Source organism: Entelurus aequoreus, linkage group LG03, assembly GCF_033978785.1.
Source record: "Entelurus aequoreus isolate RoL-2023_Sb linkage group LG03, RoL_Eaeq_v1.1, whole genome shotgun sequence".
Taxonomy (NCBI): domain Eukaryota; kingdom Metazoa; phylum Chordata; class Actinopteri; order Syngnathiformes; family Syngnathidae; genus Entelurus; species Entelurus aequoreus.
The window spans coordinates 13,494,717-13,517,091 of record NC_084733.1 but is presented as its reverse complement, the minus strand read 5'-3'; the positions used below and the strand labels follow the sequence as shown (position 1 = coordinate 13,517,091).

The window sequence follows — 22,375 nt, the reverse complement described above, 5'->3', positions numbered from 1 at the left end:
ATTTTCATTTTCTACTACATTATAGTATAACAAAACAATATGTTAGTTATATTACATTAAATTATGACCAAACAATTACACACAGTATTTTCATCTACTACTACATTATAGTATAACAAAACAATATGTTTACGTTATACTACATTAAATTATAACCAAACTATTACACACAATATTTTCATCGTCTACTACATTATAGTATATTAAAAAAATGTTTAAGTTATACTATATTAAATTATAACCAACTAGACACATTATTTTCATCGTTTACTATATTATAGTATAACAAAACTATATGTTTAAGTTATACTACATTAAATTATAACCAAACAATTACAGACAGTATGTTCATCTTCTGCTACATTATAGTATAACAAAACAATGTTTAAGTTATACTACATTAAATTATAACCAATTACACACAAAAATTTCATTTTCTACTACATTATAGTATAACAAAACGATATGTTAGTTATACTACATTACGTTATAACCAAACAATTACAGTAGTTTCATTTTCTACTACATTATAGTATAACAAAACAATATGTCAGTTATACTACTTTAAATTATAACCAAACAATTACAGTAGTTTCATCTTCTACTACATTATAGTATAACAAAACAATATGTTTAAGTTATACTACATACTTCAAAAAATTACAGACAATTATTTTATCTTCTGCTACATTATAGTATAAAACAAAACAATACACGCAGTACTTTGAAGATGTACTACAGGAATAACCAGCAGCCATATTGAGTGCTTTTCCCACCAACAGGAAGTGGGACAGCCTGCAGGTCACATGGTTTTGAGGCAACAATAACACCATGTTGTGGTACTTTGCAGAAGCCGAGCTTGATGCAGCGAGTTTGTCGACTGGCTCTTCCTCTCTGGCTCTTCTTCCTCGCCTTGCTGCTCATCGCCTTCCTGCTTCCCCTCATGGACAAAGACCACAGCTGCTCTCTCAGCAACAACTTTGCACGCTCCTTCAACATGATGCTGCGCTACTCTGGACCACCGCCTACATAACACAAAAATACATCCATGACATATATATCTATATCTGCATCCATGGCATATATCTGCGCTACAGTATCATATCATGTATTTTATTACAGCCTTACAAAGATGTGGACTTTATTTTAAAAGAGAATAGCAAAATGTATTTTATACTTGAATTTGTATTTAATTGAGTATTTTAACTATTTGACTCTCAAACACAGCCTCGTACTGACGTCGTACCGTGTATTTGGCCGACGTCGCAAAGTAAGTCATTGTCTTTTAGGTTTGATTTCTTTTTATGCATCAAAACATTTTAAAGTAACTGGATGAGGCAATTCCTGCTGGAATTGCGTGTGAATGCTCCAATGCTGACGTTGAACTGAAATCCTGGAATTCTTTTTAGAATTGTTGAAGTAGAGCACACAATTCCCAAACAGGCTGAATATTTTGAAGTTGGAACAGTTTGAATCAGATGACAAATGGGGGGGGGGGGTTGTTTGAAAAATGTCCCATTGATTTCAACTGGAATTTCCACCCAAAATTGGGAATTTCGGCAAAAGCGGGAATTTTTTTGAAAATGGTAAAAAAAAAAAAAGAGTTAAAATGGTCAAATCGGTCGAGAAATGTTGAAGTAGTAACATTTTAAATTGAGAATTGGTATTAAGGAATTTCGGGAAAACCGGGGAATTTTCCAGTTCGAAAAACAACTTCGTTTTTTGTCCTGATTAAGGGGAATGTTTGGACGGTGGAACAGTTGAAGTGGGTTGAAAATGGTGGGAGGAGTAGACGCCACAAAAAAGGGTTTGAAAAAACGGGAATTCTGGAAATTTCTGGAATTCTTTTAAAGTAAAGTTAAAGTACCAATGATTGTCACACACACACTAGGTGTGGTGAAATTTGTCCTCTGCATTTGACCCATCCCCTTGTTCACCCCCTGGCAGGTGAGGGGAGCAGTGAGCGGCAGCGGTGGCCGCGCCCGCGAATCATTTTTTGTTATTTAACCCCCAATTCCAACCCTTGATGCTGAGTGCCAAGCAGGGAGGTAATGGGGCCCATTTTTATAGTCTTTGTTATGACTCGGCCGGGGTTTGAACTCACAACCTACCGATCTCAGGGCGGACACTCTAACCACTAGGCCACTGAGTAGTAAACAGGCTGAATATTTTGAAGTTGGAACTTTTTGAATCAGATGACATGGGGGAGTTGTTTGAAAAATATCCCAATTTCCCCCAAAAATTGGGAATTTCGGCAAATGCGGGAATTTTTTTGAAAATGGTTAAAAAAAAAAGAATGAGTTGAAATGGTTGGTGTTGCAATTTTTCAAATCGGTCGAGAAATGTTGAAGTAGTAACATTGTAAATTGAGAAATGGTATTAAGGAATTCCTGGAATTTTGTGAAAACCGGAAATTTTTCCAGTTCGAAAAACAACTTTGTTTTTTGTCCTGATTAAGAGGAATGTTTGGACGGTGGAACAGTTGAAGTGGCTTGAAAAATTTCGGGATCCCCCGGGAGGAGCTAGACGAAGTGGCTGGGGAGAGGAAAATCTGGGCTTCCCTGCTTAGGCTGCTGCCCCCGCGACCCGACCTCGGATAAGCGGAAGAAGATGGATGGATGGATGGATAGACGCCAGAAAAAAGGGTCAAAAAAGGGGTTTGAAAAAACGGGAATTCTGGAAATTCCTGGAATTCTTTTGAACTTGGAAAAATAATATGTTTTGTCCAGGATGAGTGGAATATATTGAAAGTGGAAGGGTTTTAATCGGTTGAAAAATGTGGAAATGGCGGAAGTCTGAAAAATTGCCAATTTATTTTGAATGGGAAAAATGTCCCGGAAAAACTGGAATTCTGGGAAATTTGGGGAATTTTTGGAATTTGTCAAAGGGAAAGCCCGCGATTCCCGAATAGGCTGAACAGTTTGAAGTTGGAACGGTTTGAATCGGGTGAAAAATGTGAAAGATAGAGCGCGCCAAAATCTGGAGAAGAAGTTGAATAAATGGATGAATTTTGGTGCAGAAAACCATGTGTGAATGTTTTGGAGCATTCACACAACAAGGAGAAAACATGACCAAGTTTTTGCAAACGAAGTATTTCTTTGTTTTTCTGCCTTGACCTCCTGACCTCAAGTACCACACATGAAGTACTTTTATATTCATTTCAGGTTTGACATCAATATTGTTGTCCTAGCTTGTGTAGGTTTACTCTTTTGGCTTTGTTTTAATAAGCGGGCTTGCAATTCATGTACTAGTACACACTATATATACTGTATACTGCTGTATGTACTAATATTTACTACTCGGTGTATTATTGTGCTCAACATTATTTCAAATGTCATTTGCCAAACCAGGAGAATTGCCATAAATGATGCTTTGTAAAATGAGTAATGTTTCTGGAGGGTTTTGTTATGCAACACAATTTATTTAAAGACACAAACTTTTACGACAATTTAAGAACATTCTGAGAAATTAGGTATGAGAAAGCTGTGGAAAATTATATAGAGGAAAATATAAGAATAAAAGCATGACATTTGGTTTAAAAAGGAAGTCGAGTACTTTTGATTTACCATCAAAATGCAAATGTGACAGCCTGGTGGTCGAGTGGTGCAATGACACTTGGCCTTTAATGCAAAGGGTGATGGTTCAATTCCCGGCTGTAACAAATTAAAGGAAGTAGTTGGTGCTACATGCTGGCAAGAATCGAACTTCTTCTTAGGCCTTAGTATTCCCTGAGGAACATAGGCCGCCGACGAAAGCCTTCCATCCATTCCGGTCTTGTGCCCTTCGGTCGAGTTGTTGCCATGACAGCCCCTCAGCCCTCATCTCCTGTTCCGTGCTTCTTCTCCAGGTTGTTCTTGGTCTCCCTCTGTTTCTTTTTCCCTGTGGGTTCCATGGTAGTGCCTGTTTGGTGAATCCAACTTCATTATACACAAATTAGTTTTTGGGGATTTAAACCTTCCCGTGGAGGAGCAGTGGGCACAAGGGCGGAGGTTAGCATTTTAGTCTGTGAAGATAAATTGGGTGAAGTGTCTTTTGCCCAAAGACACATTTGCAGTGACATCATTTCACTTCCGATATCATTTTTTGCGACAACAAATATAGCCGAGCGTTTTAGTACACGCTAGCTCGCCTTTTACAGTATGCCATGACGTTGGCATCTAAAGTGACATTATCATTTATTGAAAATAAAAAAATAATCTCCGAAAGCAATGAGAATAATTCAATGTTCTTGATCTTACCAATAATTGGGTCAATATCCATTATCACCACTATCTACATCACCACTACATCACCACTAGGTCACTATCACATCACATCACATCACCATTAGATCACCATCGCCATTACATCATCATCCCTGTCACATTACATCACCATCACATCACCATCACCATTGCATCACCATCCCTGTCACATTACATCACCATCACATTACATCACCATCCCTGTCACACTACATCACCATCCCTGTCACATTACATCACTATCAAATCACCATTACCATCACATTACCGTCACATTACATCCCTGTCACATTACTTCACCATCACTATCACATCGCCATCACCATTACGATCGCATCACCATCACATCACCCTAAAAGCCACAAAACCATAACATCACCATCACATTACATCACCATCCCTGTCACACTACATCACCATCCCTGTCACATTATATCACTATCACATCACCATTACCATCACATTACATCCCTGTCACATTACTTCACCATCACTATCACATCACCATCACCATTACGATCGCATCACCATCACATCACCCTAAAAGCCACAAAACCATAACATCACCATCACATTAACATCACATCATCAACATCACCACATCACATCACCATTTCATCACCATCACTATCACCATCTCTTCACCATTGCATTATCATCACTATCACCATCACCTCTACGTCACCAGCACCACTAGATCACATCACTAACCCCATCACATCACCATTACATCACCATCCCTGTCACATTACATCACCATCACATTACATCACCATCCCTGTCACACTACATCACCATCCCTGTCACATTATATCACTATCACATCACCATTACCATCACATTACCGTCACATTACATCCCTGTCACATTACTTCACCATCACTATCACATCACCATCACCATTACGATCGCATCACCATCACATCACCCTAAAAGCCACAAAACCATAACATCACCATCACATTACATCTCCATCCCTGTCACACTACATCACCATCCCTGTCACATTATATCACTATCACATCACCATTACCATCACATTACATCCCTGTCCAATTACTTCACCATCACTATCACATCACCATCACCATTACGATCGCATCACCATCACATCACCCTAAAAGCCACAAAACCATAACATCACCATCACATTAACATCACATCATCAACATCACCACATCACATCACCATCACTATCACCATCTCTTCACCACTGCATTATCATCACTATCACCATCACCTCTACGTCACCAGCACCACTAGATCACATCACTAACACCATCACATCACCATTACATCACCATCCCTGTCACATTATAGCACCATCACATTACCGTCACATTACTTCACCATCACATTAACATCACTATCACTATCACCATCACGTCAACATTACATCACCATCATTATCACTATCACATTAACATCACTATCACCATCTCATCACCATTGCATTATCATCACTATCACCATCACCTCTACGTCACCAGCACCATTAGATCACATCACCATTACATCACCATCACCATCACATTAACATCACCATCACATCAACATTACAATCACCATCACTATCACTATTACATCACCATCACATTAACATCACTATCACCATCACATCAACATTACATCACCATCGTCATCACTATTACATCACCATCACCATTACGATCGCATCACCCTAAAAGCCACAAAACCATAACGTCTCCATCACATTAACATCAACATCACCACATCACCATCACTATCACTATCTAATCACCATTGCATTATCATCACTATCACCATCACCTCTACGTCACCAGCACCACTAGATCACATCACACCACTATCACCATCACATTATCATCACTATCACATCGCATCACCATAACATCAACAACACCATCACCATCCCCGTCACCTCTACATCACCATCACCACCACCATCACCATTACATCACCATCACCATCACTCTGACCATCACATTATCATCACTATCACCATCACATCACCTCTATATCACCATATCCACTAGATCACTATTACCATCACCATCACATCACCATCACATTACAAACGTACACGATGAGTCGGGTGTGTCTTGACCTCCGCGGCGGAGGCTCCACCGAGCCCCTGAGGCCGACATACCGAACCCAGGTTAAGAACCACTGCTTTAGATGGACAGATATAAAACATGTCTCACTATCATTCCACGTTTGCATGAGCGTGTAAAACATGTACTTGTACGTGTAAAAGTATGTGTACGTATAAAAGTATGTGTATGTGTAAATGTACGTGTACGTGTAAAAGTATGTGTAAATGTACGTGTACGTGTAAAAGTATGTGTACGTATAAAAGTATGTGTATGTGTAAATGTACGTGTACGTGTAAAAGTATGTGTAAATGTACGTGTACGTGTAAAAGTATGTGTATGTGTAAATGTACGTGTACGTGTAAAAGTATGTGTACGTGTAAATGTACGTGTACGTGTAAAAGTACGTGTATGTGTAAATGTACGTGTACGTGTAAAAGTATGTGTACGTGTAAATGTACTTGTACGTGTAAAAGTATGTGTATGTGTAAATGTACTTGTACGTGTAAAAGTATTTGTATGTGTAAATGTACGTGTACGTGTAAAAGTATGTGTATGTGTAAGTGTACGTGTTAAAGTATGTGTATGTGTAAATGTACGTGTACGTGTAAAAGTATGTGTATGTGTAAATGTACGTGTAAAAGTATGTATGTGTAAATGTGCGTGTACGTGTAAAAGTATGTGTATGTGTAAATGTACGTGTAAGTGTAAAAGTATGTGTAAATGTACGTGTACGTGTAAAAGTATGTGTATGTGTAAATGTACATGTACGTGTAAAAGTATGTGTATGTGTAAATGTACGTGTACGTGTAAAAGTATGTGTAAATGTACGTGTACGTGTAAAAGTATGTGTATGTGTAAATGTACGTGTACGTGTAAAAGTATGTGTATGTGTATGTGTAAATGTACGTGTACGTGTAAAAGTATGTAAGTGTACGTGTAAAAGTATGTGTAAATGTAAATGTACGTGTACTTGTAAAAGTATGTGTATGTATAAATGTACGTGTACGTGTAAAAGTATGTGTAAGTGTAAATGTACGTGTACGTGTAAAAGTATGTGTAAATGTACGTGTACGTGTAAAAGTATGTGTATGTGTAAATGTACGTGTACGTGTAAAAGTATGTGTATGTGTAAATGTACGTGTACGTGTAAAAGTATGTGTATGTGTACGTGTAAAAGTACGTGTACGTGTAAATGTACGTGTACGTGTAAAAGTATGTGTATGTGTTAATGTACGTGTACGTGTAAAAGTACGTGTACGTGTAAATGTACGTGTACGTGTAAAAGTATGTGTATGTGTAAATGTACGTGTACGTGTAAAAGTATTTGTATGTGTAAATGTACGTGTAAAAGTATGTGTATGTGTAAGTGTACGTGTTAATGTATGTGTAAATGTACGTGTACGTGTAAAAGTATGTGTAAATGTACGTGTACGTGTAAAAGTATGTGTATGTGTAAATGTACGTGTACGTGTAAAAGTATGTGTATGTGTAAATGTACGTGTACGTGTAAAAGTATGTGTAAATGTACGTGTAAAAGTATGTGTATGTGTAAATGTACGTGTACGTGTAAAAGTATGTGTATGTGTAAATGTACGTGTACGTGTAAAAGTACGTGTAAATGTACGTGTACGTGTAAAAGTATGTGTAAATGTACGTGTACGTGTAAAAGTATTTGTATGTGTAAATGTACGTGTACGTGTAAAAGTATGTGTATGTGTAAGTGTACGTGTTAAAGTATGTGTATGTGTAAATGTACGTGTACGTGTAAAAGTATGTGTAAATGTACATGTACGTGTAAAAGTATGTGTATGTGTAAATGTACGTGTACGTGTAAAAGTATGTGTATGTGTAAATGTACGTGTACGTGTAAAAGTATGTGTAAATGTACGTGTAAAAGTATGTGTATGTGTAAATGTACGTGTACGTGTAAAAGTATGTGTATGTGTAAATGTACGTGTACGTGTAAAAGTATGTGTAAATGTACGTGTACGTGTAAAAGTATGTGTAAATGTACGTGTAAAAGTATGTGTATGTGTAACTGTACTTGTACGTGTACTCGCTGAGTGTATTCAATCACGCTGCTGTCGCGTCCATCCACGATGTGACATTCCAATGACCACACACACCAATGAGCGTGTACACTTTCAATACAAGTACCAGCTGCAAGTATTGTGAGTGACAGCAATGATGACAAGACTTGTATCACTTTTCAAGCAGTGGGAATATTTGGAGGCGTTCTTTGCCCACTCAGCATCATGTTGGAGTCAGTGAGGGTGACACATATTCAAATGATGATATAACATGCAAATATGGCTTGACTCACTCACCACATACAAAACAAAATGGTAAATGGGTTATACTTGATGAGAGTGCGGAATCACGACCATATCACACCAACTCTCAAATCTCTTCACTGGCTTCCTGTTCCACTCAGGATTGAACTCAAAGTCTCCCTACTAACCCACCAGTGCCTCCATGGTAATGCCCCCCTCTACCTCAAAGAACTACTCACCCCCAAATCCTCCACACGACACCTCCGCTCCGGACAGGCTAACCTCCTCCAACCTCTGAGGACAAAGCTATGCACAATGGGAGACCAGACTTTCTGCTCTGCCGCTCCCAGTCTGTGGAACGCTCTCCCCGACCACCTGAGGGCACCACAGACTGTGGATGCTTTTAAAAAAGGCTTAAAAAATTATCTTTAAAAAAAAAAAAAAAAGTTAATACACTGTAGCACTTTGAGGTTGTTTACTCAATGTAAAGTGCTTTTTACACATAAAATCTATTATTATTATTATTATTATTATTATTACTTGTATAGCGCTTTTCTACCTTCAAGGTACTCGAAGCGCTGTGACACTATTTCCACATCCACCCATTCATTCGCACACTGATGGCGGGAGCTGCCACGCAAGGTCCCTAACCACCACCCATCAGGAGCAAGGGTGAAGTGTCTTGCTCAAAGACACAACGGATGCACTGCAAAAAGTCAGTGTTCAAAAAAAAGAAGAAAAAAATACAAAAAAGAGGGGTATTTTACTTGAACTAAGCAAAATTATCTGCCAATAGAACAAGAAAATTTGGCTTGTCAAGACTTTCAAAAACAAGAAAAATTAGCTAACCTCAATGAACCCAAAAGTACCTCAAAATAAGTATATACTCACTAATAACAAGTGCACTTTTCTTGGTAGAAAAAAAAATTAGACCTTTTTGCTCAATATGTTGAAAAATATTCTTAAATTAAGTAAATGCTAGTGCCATTATCTTGACATAATGATATGCGCTCGGCGTCATTTTTTTTTTCCTTCTTGAAATAAGAAATTATTACTTTAAAAAAGTAGTTTCATACTTGTGAGTGTTGATGACACAGCTTTGCATCAGTTGATATTCTAGTTTCAAGCATGTTTTACTCAATATAGGTCATCCAATCTCAGCAACAGGCTGTAATATCTTACTGAGGTCATTTAGGACCAAAACACTTAAAACAAGTAAAACACTCTAATCTGCTTAGTGAGAAGAATGATCTTATCAGACAAAAAATAAGCAAATATCACCCTTATTTGAGATATTTAATTTTACTTAGATTTCAGTTTTTGGAGTGTGTGACTAGGTTGGCAGAAGCTGGGGATCGAACCAGGAACCCTCAGATTGCTGGCACGGCCACTCTCCCTACTGAGCCACGCAGTCCCCAATATATATACATAAATATATATATGTGTATATACATATATACACATACATATATATATATATACATATATATATATATATATATATATATATATATATATATATATATATATATATATATATATATATATATATATACATACATATATATATACATATAAAGTTAAAGTACCAATGATTGTCACACACACACTCGGTGTGGCGAAATTATTCTCTGCATTTGACCCATCACCCTTGATCACCCCCTGGAAGTTGAGGGGAGCAGTGAGCAGCAACGGTGGCCGCGCCCGGGAATCATTTTTGGTGATTTAACCCCCCAATTCCAACCCTCGATGCTGAGTGCCAAGTAGGGAGGCAATGGCTCCCATTTTTATAGTCTTTGGTATGACTATACATACATGTGTGTACAGCTCTGGTAATGGGTACATTCGCACCCACCTGCACAAATGTACTTCAAAATGTAACAATCAAAATAAATATGACTTTTTTTTTGTTTACTAGGGAATGCATATATAATATGCATTAGTTTGACCATTTAAAATCAACGATAATAAAAAGGAGATGCTTGGAAGTAGCATAAAAATGCCCCCAAAAACTTGGAAAAACGCGATTCATAGCGTTACTTTTTGGTGTAACCATCATGAGCGTTCTGTTCAGGTATATTTCTTTTATAATTTCATAAATCATCATAAATAGGTATTGATCAATCTTGAAGCTGTGTGTATTTGATTTCAGTTTGCTTTTGACATCTTATTTAGAATTGTAGTTGAAACTTTTACAACCTTGTGTTGCGCTCATGATGGCGTAACCAAACTTGATTATTTTGAATATTTATTCCCTTTTTTTTTACATTTAGTATATTTAAATATACTGTGTTTTATGCTTTTTTTTTTCTTTTTGAACATGTACTATACATATAATGCAATAAAGTCCCATATAAAATTATGTTTCTGTCATGATGTGGAGGTGACGAACCCCAAGATGCAGAGATGACAGGCGGTGTACAAGAAAACGTGGTTTTAATGTTCAAAAAAAAGGTGAAAACAAAAAGGCGCACAAGGCGAAGGCACAACTTAACGCAGGAAACAAAAGCTAACACTTAGCCTGAACTATGGACATGAAACAAAAAGTCGCTAACTGTGGCATAAATAAACAAAACTTACTTGGCAAGGCACGAGCAGCATGAACTAAGCACGAAATCATCAGCATGAACTATGGTATCTCCAGAAAACAAGCATGAACAGAGCATTGCATGAAACAGGGACTCCACAGCATACAACAAACAGTACTCCAGCACTGACTGGAGGACAAGGCAGGTTTAAATAATGCCTCTGATTAGTGCTCGGGCAGCAGGTGAGCGGGCGAACACTAATCAGAGGCAGGTGGAAATAATAAGTAATCATGGTAACTAAAACAAACAAGGGTGCACAAAAAACAGGAACTATGAAGTCCAAAACTAACAGAACATAAAACATGATCGGTATATATATATATATATATATATATATATATATATATATATATATATATATATATATATATATATATATATATATATATATATATATATATATATATATATATATATATATATATATTAGGGCTGGGAATCTTTGGGTGTCCCACGATTCGATTCAAAATCGATTCTTGGGGTCACGATTCGATTCAGAATCGATTTTTTTTTTTTCAATTCAACACGATTCTCGATTCAAAAACTAATTTTTTTTTTTTTAATGAAAACAATACACAACAATACCATAATAATGCAATACAATTTCAAAACAAAACCCGACCCAGCAACATTCAGAATAGCAATAAACAGAGCAATTGAGGTCACACAAACATGACACGGAACAATCTAAAATTAGTGAGACAAAAATGAATATTATCAACAACAGTATCAATATTAGTAACAATTTCAACATAGCAGTGATTAAAAATCCCTCATTGATATTATCATTACAAACATTAATTTTTTTTAAAAATACAAAAAATGAACAATAGTGTCACAGTGGCTTACACTTGCATCGCATCTCATAAAGTAAATGTCTAATGATAATGTCAATGAGGGATTTTTAATCACTGCTATGTTGAAATTGTAACTAATATTGATACTGTTGTTGATAATATTCATTTTTGTTTCACTACTTTTGGTTTGCTCTGTGTCATGTTTGTGTCTCCTCTCAATTGCTCTGTTTATTGCAGTTCTGAGTGTTGCTGGGTCGGGTTTGGTTTTGGAATTGGATTGCATTGTTATGGTATTGCTGTGTATTGTTTTGTTGGATTGATTAATTAAAAAAAAAAAAATTAATTAAAAAAAAAATATATATAAAAAAAAAAAAATCGATTTTTTAAAAATGAGAATCGATTCTGAATCGCACAACGTGAGAATCGCGATTCGAATTCGAATCGATTTTTCCCCACACCCCTAATATGTATATACATATACATACATATGTACTGCACTAAAATACTTCATCTCGTTTGGGACTCGTATTAAAGATGCTTTCATGGATTCATGTGAGTCCTCGCAGCTCCAAATTCCACCAAAACAGTCCCAGTGTGTGCCTTTTAAAAAACATGTTTGCTAAACTTGTACCCTGTTTAATATTTAATCTCTGACGTCACGCAGCCCCCCCACCTGCCCAACCCCCCACCTGCTCCACAGCGAGGGCGAGAGAGATAGAAGAGGGCGTGGCTTGAGACACAGGTCCCCGCCCACACCGGAAGTCTCAGCCAGGTGCTGGTGGTCGTCATCTTCTCCGACGACATGACGGTCATTTCTCCACAGAGCCGTCGGACGGAAGGACATATTTATATCATTTTTTTCAATTAAATATGTATATGAAGATGTTGTGATACACATCATGGCTGCCGACTGAACCGGACGCTTCCCGCCTTCTCATCCTTTCATGTCTGCCGTGTCGGTGAGCCGGACAATAGCACGCAGGCTCTCTCCGAGCTGTGGGTGATTTTTGGACTTCATTTCACTTTATTTTCTGACTTTGTTGGCTTACTTTGTTGGCTTTGTGCCTCCCGCAGAGGCTCCGCGGCGTGTGATGGCTGCTCACGAATGGAAGGACTGGTTCGAACGGGAGGAATTGATCGGACAGATAAGCGACATGCGAGTCCAGAACCTCCAAGGTACGGACCGGCCTTCAAAAACACGCTAAATACATAAATATACATTTCTAGTACATTCTAGATTATTGTTACTATGTCCTAAGTTGTACTACATTCAAAATGTACATATAGATGCTTCACATACAAGTACATGTACTGCATAGATTGTACTACATACAAAATACACAATGTAAACAATGTTTGGAAAAACTACGTTTTTACACAGGCATTAAATGTTTATCATTACATTTATTGTATTACATAATATTGAAGTATTTACATATAAATATATCATTAAATTCATCATATCACATAATATTGAGGTATTTAGATTAGGGATGTCCGATAATGGCTTTTTGCCGATATCCGATATTGTCCAACTCTTTAATTACCGATACCGATATCAACCGATACCGATATCAACCGATATATGCAGTCGTGGAATTAACACATTATTATGCCTAATTTGGAATACCATGTATGGTGAAGATAAGGTACTTTAAAAAATAATAATAATAATAAGATAACTAAATTAAAAACATTTTCTTGAATAAAAAAGAAAGTAAAACAATATAAAAACAGTTACATAGAAACTAGTAATTAATGAAAATGAGTAAAATTAACTGTTAAAGGTTAGTACTATTAGTGGACCAGCAGCACGCACAATCATGTGTGCTTACAGACTGTATCCCTTGCAGACTGTATTGATATATATTGATATATAATGTAGGAACCAGAATATTGATAACAGAAAGAAATGGGGGAGGGTTTTTTTTTGGGTTGGTGCACTAATTGTAAGTGTATCTTGTGTTTTTTATGTTGATTTAATAAAAAAACCAAAAAAAAACCGATACAGATAATTTCCGATATTACATTTTAACGCATTTATCGGCCGATAATATCGGCAGGCCGATATTATCGGTCATCCCTAATTTAGATGATTTATGATTAGAATAGAATAGAATAGAAAGTACTTTATTGATCCCTGGGGGAAATTCAGCACCACAGTTCGCTCACAATAAATAATAATAATAATAAATAATATTATATATATAATATATGAATAATATAAATATATTCTACATATATTCTACATTTAAGTGCAGTCAAGAAGGAACATATGCATTATACCGGGGGTCCCCAAACTTTTTGACTCGGGGGCCGCATCGGGTTAAATCAATTTGGCCAGGGGCCGGGCTGTATATATATATCTATATTATATATATATATTAGATATATATAGCGCACTTTCCGCGCGCGCGATGTCACGTTATCGATGAGAAAATGCATTTTTAGACAATATGACTTGCCTGAGCGGCTAGGAGACACCAGTGTTTCCCACACATTCATTTATTTGCCACGAAAAAATTACGTCCGCCACAAATATATATATATATATATATATATATATATATATATATATATATATATATATATATATATATATATATATTTTTTTTTTTTTGTCCTGTCCAGCTTCTCAGGCAAATCATATAGTTGATGTAGATGCCCATATAGGCTGTTCAGATTTACTTTACAAAAGAGAAGTGTAGGATCAATCAATACAATCAATGTTTATTTATATAGCCCTAAATCACAAGTGATACTTCTCTTGTTGCCTTATTTGTATTTGACCACTACTGTTTTCTGTTTATTTGTTACTGACTGTGGCAGGACACCTCTGCCTCTGTTTCACTTTATGTTGCTGGTAAATAATATGGTTGTAGTAGTAGGCTAAAGTTAAATTATTTAGTATGCGCTAATTAAAGGGGCAGAGCTTTAAGAGACATTTTAGCTTTTATATTTTATAAGATATATTTTTTGTAAGAACCACAATTAATAAATATATTGCAGTGAATAACTTATTGTTCAAATCTGTATATAAATATGTACATAAAGTGTTGTAATTATATTGTAAAATGGATGGATGGATGGACGTTTAAAACAAAACTTATTATTAATTAGTAAGTATACATTTTTTGAGCCTTTTTAGAGAAAATCATATCATTGTAGTAAATTATGCAACTTACTCGATGATGTCATGGTGACCACGCCCATAGCCACGCCCCCAACGCCACAGGTATCTTGGCAGTTTATGGGAAACACTGAGACACCATGAGTAGCAAGCGGTACAAAGTGGATAAGAAAAGACAGGAAAAAAATAGTATATATATATATATATATATATATATATATATATATATATATATATATATATATTTTTTTTTTTTTTTTAAATTTTTTTTATACTTGGTACTTCCCGCGGGCCTGATTTTGGACACTGGCCGTATTTTGGGGACCCCTGCATTATACAGTCTGATGGCTGTCGGTATGAAGGACCTCCTGTGTCGTCCCGTGTTGCATTTTGGACGTGCTCATTCTTTCCGCAAGCTCCGGGTGTAGTGGGTGGGAGGTGTTGTCCATAATGGCTAAGAGTTTTGCTAGACTTCTCCTCTCTGACACCACCGCCAGAGAGTCTAGCTCCACTCCCACCACGTTACTGGCCTTCTCTACCAACTTGTCCAGTCTGTTTGCTATTAGGCTGTAGTTGTTTTATTAAATAACATTGAAGCATTATTTACTATTGCAATTATTGCATAATGTTATAGTATTAAAAGATTGTTAATATTACATAATATTGAATTATTGAAATATATTCATTACTTTTAATACGTAATAAAGTATTTAAATGTAGTTATACATTACATATAAATTATTTAAATGTATTTATATTATGACATAATATTGTAATTAGGGCTGCAACTAACAACTAATTTGATAATCGATTAATCTGTCGATTATTACTTCGATTAATAATCGGATAAAAGAGACAAACTACATTTCTATCCTTTCCAGTATTTTATTGGGGAAAAAAACAGCATACTGGCACCATATTTATTTTGATTAGTGTTTCTCAGCTGTTTGTAAATGTTGCAGTTTATAAATAAAGATTTATTTAAAAAATAAATAAATAAATAAAATTTAAATAAAAAATAAAAAAAAGCCTCTGCGCATGCGCATAGCATAGATCCAACTAATTGATGACTAAATTAATCGCCAAATATTTTTTTAATCGATTAGTTGTTGCAGCCCTAATTGTAATATTCAAATATATTAATTATTACATTTATTACACAATATTTAACTATTTAAATACATTTATTACAAAATATTTAAGTATTTCGTTATATCAATAAAAAGTATGTATATAGCCGTTAATCATGTATCATTACAATTTTTTTTTACAGAACGTAATACTGAGGTATTTAAATATATTGTTAGATTTATTATTTGCATATATTTGTCATTACATGTATTATATAATATTGAAGTTTCTAAACATTTATTAATCATTACACTTATATTACATTTTATTGAGGTAGTTCAATATATTTATTATATTACATAATATAATATTATATTACATTTATTACACAATATTAAAGTATTTAACTTTTTTTGTACAGTATTTAATTATATGTATCATTATGTTATATTACATAATATGTAAGTATTTAAATATGTTTATTATTAAATAATATTTAAGTATTTAAATATATTTGTCATTACATTTATTATATTACATTTTGTTGAGGTAGTTAAGTATATTGTATTTATTTTATTAAATAGTATTGAATTATTTAAATATATTCATTTTACTACATGTATTTATCCATACATATAATATATTACATAATATGAAAGTATTTAAATAGCTGTATTATATTTGTCACATAATGTTGAATTGTTTAAATATATATACACACACATTATATATGTATATATATGTATATATGTGCATACATGTATATATGTAATTACGTGTATATGTATATATAATATCATGTTTATATGTGTGTGTATATTTATTTATATATGTGTATATATTTATATTTATATTGAAGACGGTCTGTTATCGCTCGTTCCTGAAGCCAAGTGTACGACACACTGTGGCAATAAGAAGCTTATTAGACAAATTCACAGTTGGCAGACTTTTGAGTGGGGTGGGATTTTCAAGCCTGGTTGTGTGTGCGCTGATATTTGCTGGGTTGTCTGAATACTTTACATTAGTTTTCGGCGATACTAGAAATGTCGGTATCGATCCAATAGCAAGTAGTTGCAAAGGCAGCATTGATCATACCAATGCTGATACTTCAACATTTCCATTTCACTGAGTGAATACGTTTTTGATCACAATTACAATCATACATCTCACAGGATGTTGGATTAACACATCAATTAAATATTTTTTTTAATTCTTACTATTCGGTCTAATTTAAATCCTTTGATTTTTGCCCTAAAAAAACCTCCTGTGTTAGTAAACAATAGCAAAAACAACACAAGACTGTGGAAATAACAAATATCGATCTAACCACTGTAGTATCGACTATACTGATACTATACCTACTATCCTTATTAATATCGATATTTGTAGCCATCTGCTTACCTCGGTTCACATTCAAGAGCTCTAGTTTAGCAGTTAGCGATTAGCATGTCCTACGGTGCGCAGTGTATCATGTTTAGCTAGCTCCTCCAGTGATAAGTGTAAGAAACAAAGTTTGTTTGCTACCATGGAGGTGAGGATTGCTGACCTACAAGTGCTGTTGCACTGTGGTGGGAGGTTAGCCGCTAGCTTACTAGCAACAATGTGACATTACTTTGAGGACGCGTTCATTCGCTTGTTGCTGTCTAATTTGCGGTTGAACCTGGTTGCACAAAATCATTGAAATTGCCACAAAAGCACAAGAACTGAGACCTACTAGAATTGTAGCCATGTTTACATCAGTTCAGGGACTCATGTGGTTCACAGTAGAATTTTTTTGGATTTTTTTTGTAACGTTAATGACTATATAAAAAGATACGGTTTACCAAAAAATCTGAATTAGGAACGTAGCCGAAGTATCATTATCACTGGAGTAATAATACAGGACAAGGAACAGCTTAACATGCTACACTACACACCATAGGAAGATACCATCAGCCATGATAACTGTCAGGTTCAAACACTGATGACATCTATTAAACAAGACAAGGAGCAAGGAATCAAACAGAGACAGAATTAAATTTGGCTCAATGAGGAGAGCGCGTACACCTGTACCCTTGTACAGTGTTCCACCACGCTCTGACGAAAGATTGTACGCCTTCTCTTTTATTTGGACTTTCCATGATTACATGGCAACAGCTGTTTCTAAGGGAGGGGGGTCGTAAACAGTCATCGCCTTTGGTTACAAAACAGTTCAAAGAAAAAGTCGTAAAACATTTAAAAGAAGAGGTGCCTGGAGCTTGGGCAGGTCCTGCTTCCACTCCGCTTTGTAGATCTCGGGTCAAGACAAAATCTTCCTGTGGATTACAATAGAAGAAAGAAACCGACGCCTTCATGTCGCTTCCCATCTTGCACAGTGGAGTTTTACAAACCTTCTGCTTGGTCGGATCAAAGACAGCTTTTGTCCTCTCGAAGGGCGAGCTGAACTCTATGTAACACAAAGTTTTGTGATAACTTAAATACAATTATTTTGACTTATCGGTCGATCTCTAATATGTATAGCATTTATGTCACTGCATGTCGCACGTCCGTGTTAAGCACATGCCCCTATTAGATGAAAATAATACTTTATCCAACTTTTTGTGTGTTTTCTCATGGCCTGACAGTGTTTCCCATAAACTGCCAAGATAACTGTGGCGGTGGGGGCGTGGCTATGGGCGTGGTCACCATGACATAATCGAGTAATTTGCATAATTTACTACAACGATAGGGTTTTCTCTACAAAGGCTCAAAAAATGTATACTTACTAATTAATAATAACAGTTTTGTTTTAAACGTCCATCCATCCATTTTACATCACTTTATGTACATATTTATATACAGATTTGAACAATAAGTTATTCACTGAAATATATTTATAAATTGTGGTTCTTACAAAAAATATATCTTATAAAATATAAAAACTAAAATGTCTCTTAAAGCTCTGCCCCTTTAATTAGTGCATACTAAATAATTTAACTTTAGCCTATTACTACAACCATATTATTTACCAGCAACATAAAGTGAAACAGAGGCAGAGGTGTCCTGCCACAGTCAGTAACAAATAAACAGAAAAAAGTAGTGGTCAAATACAAATAAGGCAACAAGAGAAGTATCCTACACTTCTCTTTTGTAAAGTAAATCTGAACAGCCTATATGGGCATCTACATCAACTATATGATTTGCCTGAGAAACTGGACAGGACAACAACAAAAAAAAACGTTTTATTTTTTTTATTTTCATTTTTATTTTTTATTTTTTTAAATTTGTGGCGGACGTAATTCTTTCGTGGCGGGCCGCCACAAATAAATGAATGTGTGGGAAACACTGCCTGAAGAAGAGGGGGTGGAAACTTTATCACGATATACGTGTTCTATATCGGCCCATATCGACCATTATTGATCATTTTTATGACCTATGGAAATAAAGGACCAGGAAAAAATATATAAAATGTCACCTTCCTCTGATCATGATCCCTTCAGCTAACAAGGCAAAAAGGAAAGGAAATGTCAACACAACGATGAAAAACATTCAATCAATGAAACACAATTCTGAAATCATATTGAACACTTAATAACTTCTTAAAAAGAAAGGTGCAAAAATGAGGAATATGTAATAAATGCTTAATAAAGTGTAAAAAAAATAGTGCAAAGTGTGAAAATGTAAACCGAGAGAAACCTGAGAATAACTATTTTCTAGAGATGTCCGATAATGGCTTTTTTGCCGATATCCGATATTCCGATATTGTCCAACTCTTAATTACAGATTCCGATATCAACCGATACCGATATATACAGTCGTGGAATTAACACATTATTATGCCTAATTTTGTTGTGATGCCCCACTGGATGCATTAAACAATGTAACAAGGTTTTCCAAAATAAATCAACTCAAGTTATGGAAAAAAAAATGCCAACATGGCACTGCCATATTTATTATTGAAGTCACAAAGTGCATTATTTTTTTTAACATGCCTCAAAACAGCAGCATGGAATTTGGGACAAGCTCTCCCTGAGAGAGCATGAGGAGGTTGAGGTGGGCGGGGTTGGGGGGGGGGGGCGGGGGGTGTATATTGTCGCGTCCCGGAAGAGTTAGTGCTGCAAGGGGTTCTGGGTATTTGTTCTGTTGTTTTTATGTTGTGTTACGGTGCGGATGTTCTCCCGAATTGTGTTTGTCATTCTTGTTTGGTGTGGGTTCACAGTGTGGCGCATATTTGTAACAGTGTTAAAGTTATTTATACGGTCACCCTCAGTGTGACCTGTATGGCTGTTTACCAAGTATGCCTTGCATTCACTTGTGTGTGTGAAAAGCCGTTGATATAATGCGACTGGGCGGGCACGCAAAGGCAGTGCCTTTAAGGTTTATTGGTGCTCTGTACTTCTCCCTACGTCCGTGTACACAGCGGCGTTTTAAAAAGTCATACATTTTACTTTTTGAAACTGATACCGATCATTTTGAAACCCATACCGATAATTTCCGATATTACATTTTAAAGCATTTGTCGGCCGATAATATCGGCAGTCCGATATTATCGGACATCTCTACTATTTTCTGCAGGTTCTGTGCCAGGATTTTACAGCTGTGCTCTAAAGGGTGAGCGCGGCTAAGGTGGTGTGGTATTACTGGTCTTAGTGGGGACGAGTGCCTTGCATAATTTACAGCCCACATTGGTCTGACTACAGTCCGTTAAAAAAAAATCCAAAAAACTACTACACTGTCTTCGCTCTCTGCAGCTCTCATGTTTACTTTCTCTTCTCACTCCATGCAAAGCATCAACCACGAGACAACGAGATGGCGCAACCAAAGAGGATAGTTGATACTGTTATCTGATTGGCTGTTAGCGTGTCACTCCCACTGATCTGGGATCACTTCCTGTATTGCTCGGTTACCAAGAGCGAGTGTCTTTGTTCATGCAACCAACCTTGCCTCGCAACATCACTTTTATTTCCGACTAAATTAATCGAACGCATTTTTTATTGATATCGATTATGTGTTACATAGGATACACTTTGATATTGTTTTATTAACCAGCCCTTGTGTGGAGCTCCTCCGCATTTGGCGGAGAGCTTGACTTAATGTCTAAATAAATAAATCTACCTCGCTGTGACGTCACAGCCTAGCCCGGTGGTCGGCAACCCGCGGCTCTTTAGCGCCACCCTAGTGGCTCTCTGGAGCTTTTTCAAAAATGTATGAAAAATGGAAAAAGATGAGGGGAAAAAATATATTTTTTTGTTTTAATATGGTTTGTGTAGGAGGACAAACATGACACAAACCTTCCTAATTGTTATAAAGCACACTGTTTATACTAAACATGCTTCACTGATTCGAGTATTTGGCGAGCGCCGTTTTGTCCTACTAATTTTGGCGGTCCTTGAACTCACCGTAGTTTGTTTACATGTATAACTTTCTCTGACTTTCTAGGACGTGTTTTATGCCACTTCTTTTTCTGTCTCATTTTGTCCACCAAACTTTTAATGTTGTGCGTGAATGCGCAAAGGTGACTTTTGTTGATGTTATTGACTTGTGTGGAGTGCTAATCGGGCATATTTGGTCACTGCATGACTGCAAGCTAATCGATGCTAACATGCTATTTAGGCTAGCTATATGTACATATTGCATCATTATGCCTCGTTTGTAGCTATATTTGAGGTCATTTAGTTTCCTTTAAGTCCTCTTAATTCAATTTATATCTCATGACACACTATATGTATGTAATATGGCTTTTAATTTTTTGCGGCTCTAAACAGATTTGTTTTTGTATTTTAGGTCCAATATGGCTCTTTCAACATTTTGGGTTGCCGACCCCTGGCTTAGCCAGACTGCAAAACCTTGCGAACTGAGGCATCTAAAGCTGTTTGCTTACGGCAAAATGCATGACCCTTATGATTTTAGACTTTGGCTCTGCTTAACCCGAGTATCCAACATTTATAAGCCAGAAAAGACAGAATACATCATATGTCCCTGTGACAGACTCAAGCTGTCGGGTGGGTTCCAAGGACCATCAAGGAATGACATCTTGGTGAGCAGGTTTAGACTTCTTTATTGTTGCAAATAAAACTAAGTCTGTTGCGGATTGCTTTCCAGCCTTGCCGTTCGGCTGCTCGCCTCGCTCCTCCGTTCCAGCTTTTCAGCGTCACGGTGTCGTCGTCTTCCTTGCGCTCTCCTCCTCTTTCGCTCTGCATCCGCCTCTCTCTGGCTCCTTCTCACATCTCCGTCTT

The 22,375-nt window shown here is 36.3% G+C and overlaps 2 protein-coding genes across 3 annotated transcripts in view; both read left to right on the top strand.

The window, feature by feature from the left end:
• The window catches only part of syne3 (spectrin repeat containing, nuclear envelope family member 3), a 60,971-nt gene extending 56,934 nt beyond the window's left edge, over positions 1–4,037 (top strand). Inside the window, exons 17-18 of one of the 2 annotated variants that reach the window (XR_009825236.1) lie at positions 851–1,270; positions 3,716–4,037. Coding sequence is in view for 1 of the 2 variants with exons in the window: in XM_062041289.1 (XP_061897273.1) it covers positions 851–1,033 (183 nt within the window). In the remaining variant the exon portion in view is untranslated. Of the gene's footprint in view, positions 1–850; positions 3,381–3,715 lie in introns of those variants that run through there. The other variant, XM_062041289.1, reaches the window with a different exon arrangement.
• Positions 4,038–12,741: 8,704 nt separating this feature from the next.
• Positions 12,742–22,375, top strand: part of LOC133646175 (interaptin-like) — a 57,487-nt gene continuing 47,853 nt past the window's right edge. Inside the window, exons 1-2 of the mRNA XM_062041286.1 lie at positions 12,742–12,976; positions 13,055–13,156. Coding sequence (XP_061897270.1) covers positions 13,072–13,156 — 85 coding nt within the window. The 5' untranslated portion in view covers positions 12,742–12,976; positions 13,055–13,071. The remainder of the gene's footprint in view (positions 12,977–13,054; positions 13,157–22,375) is intronic.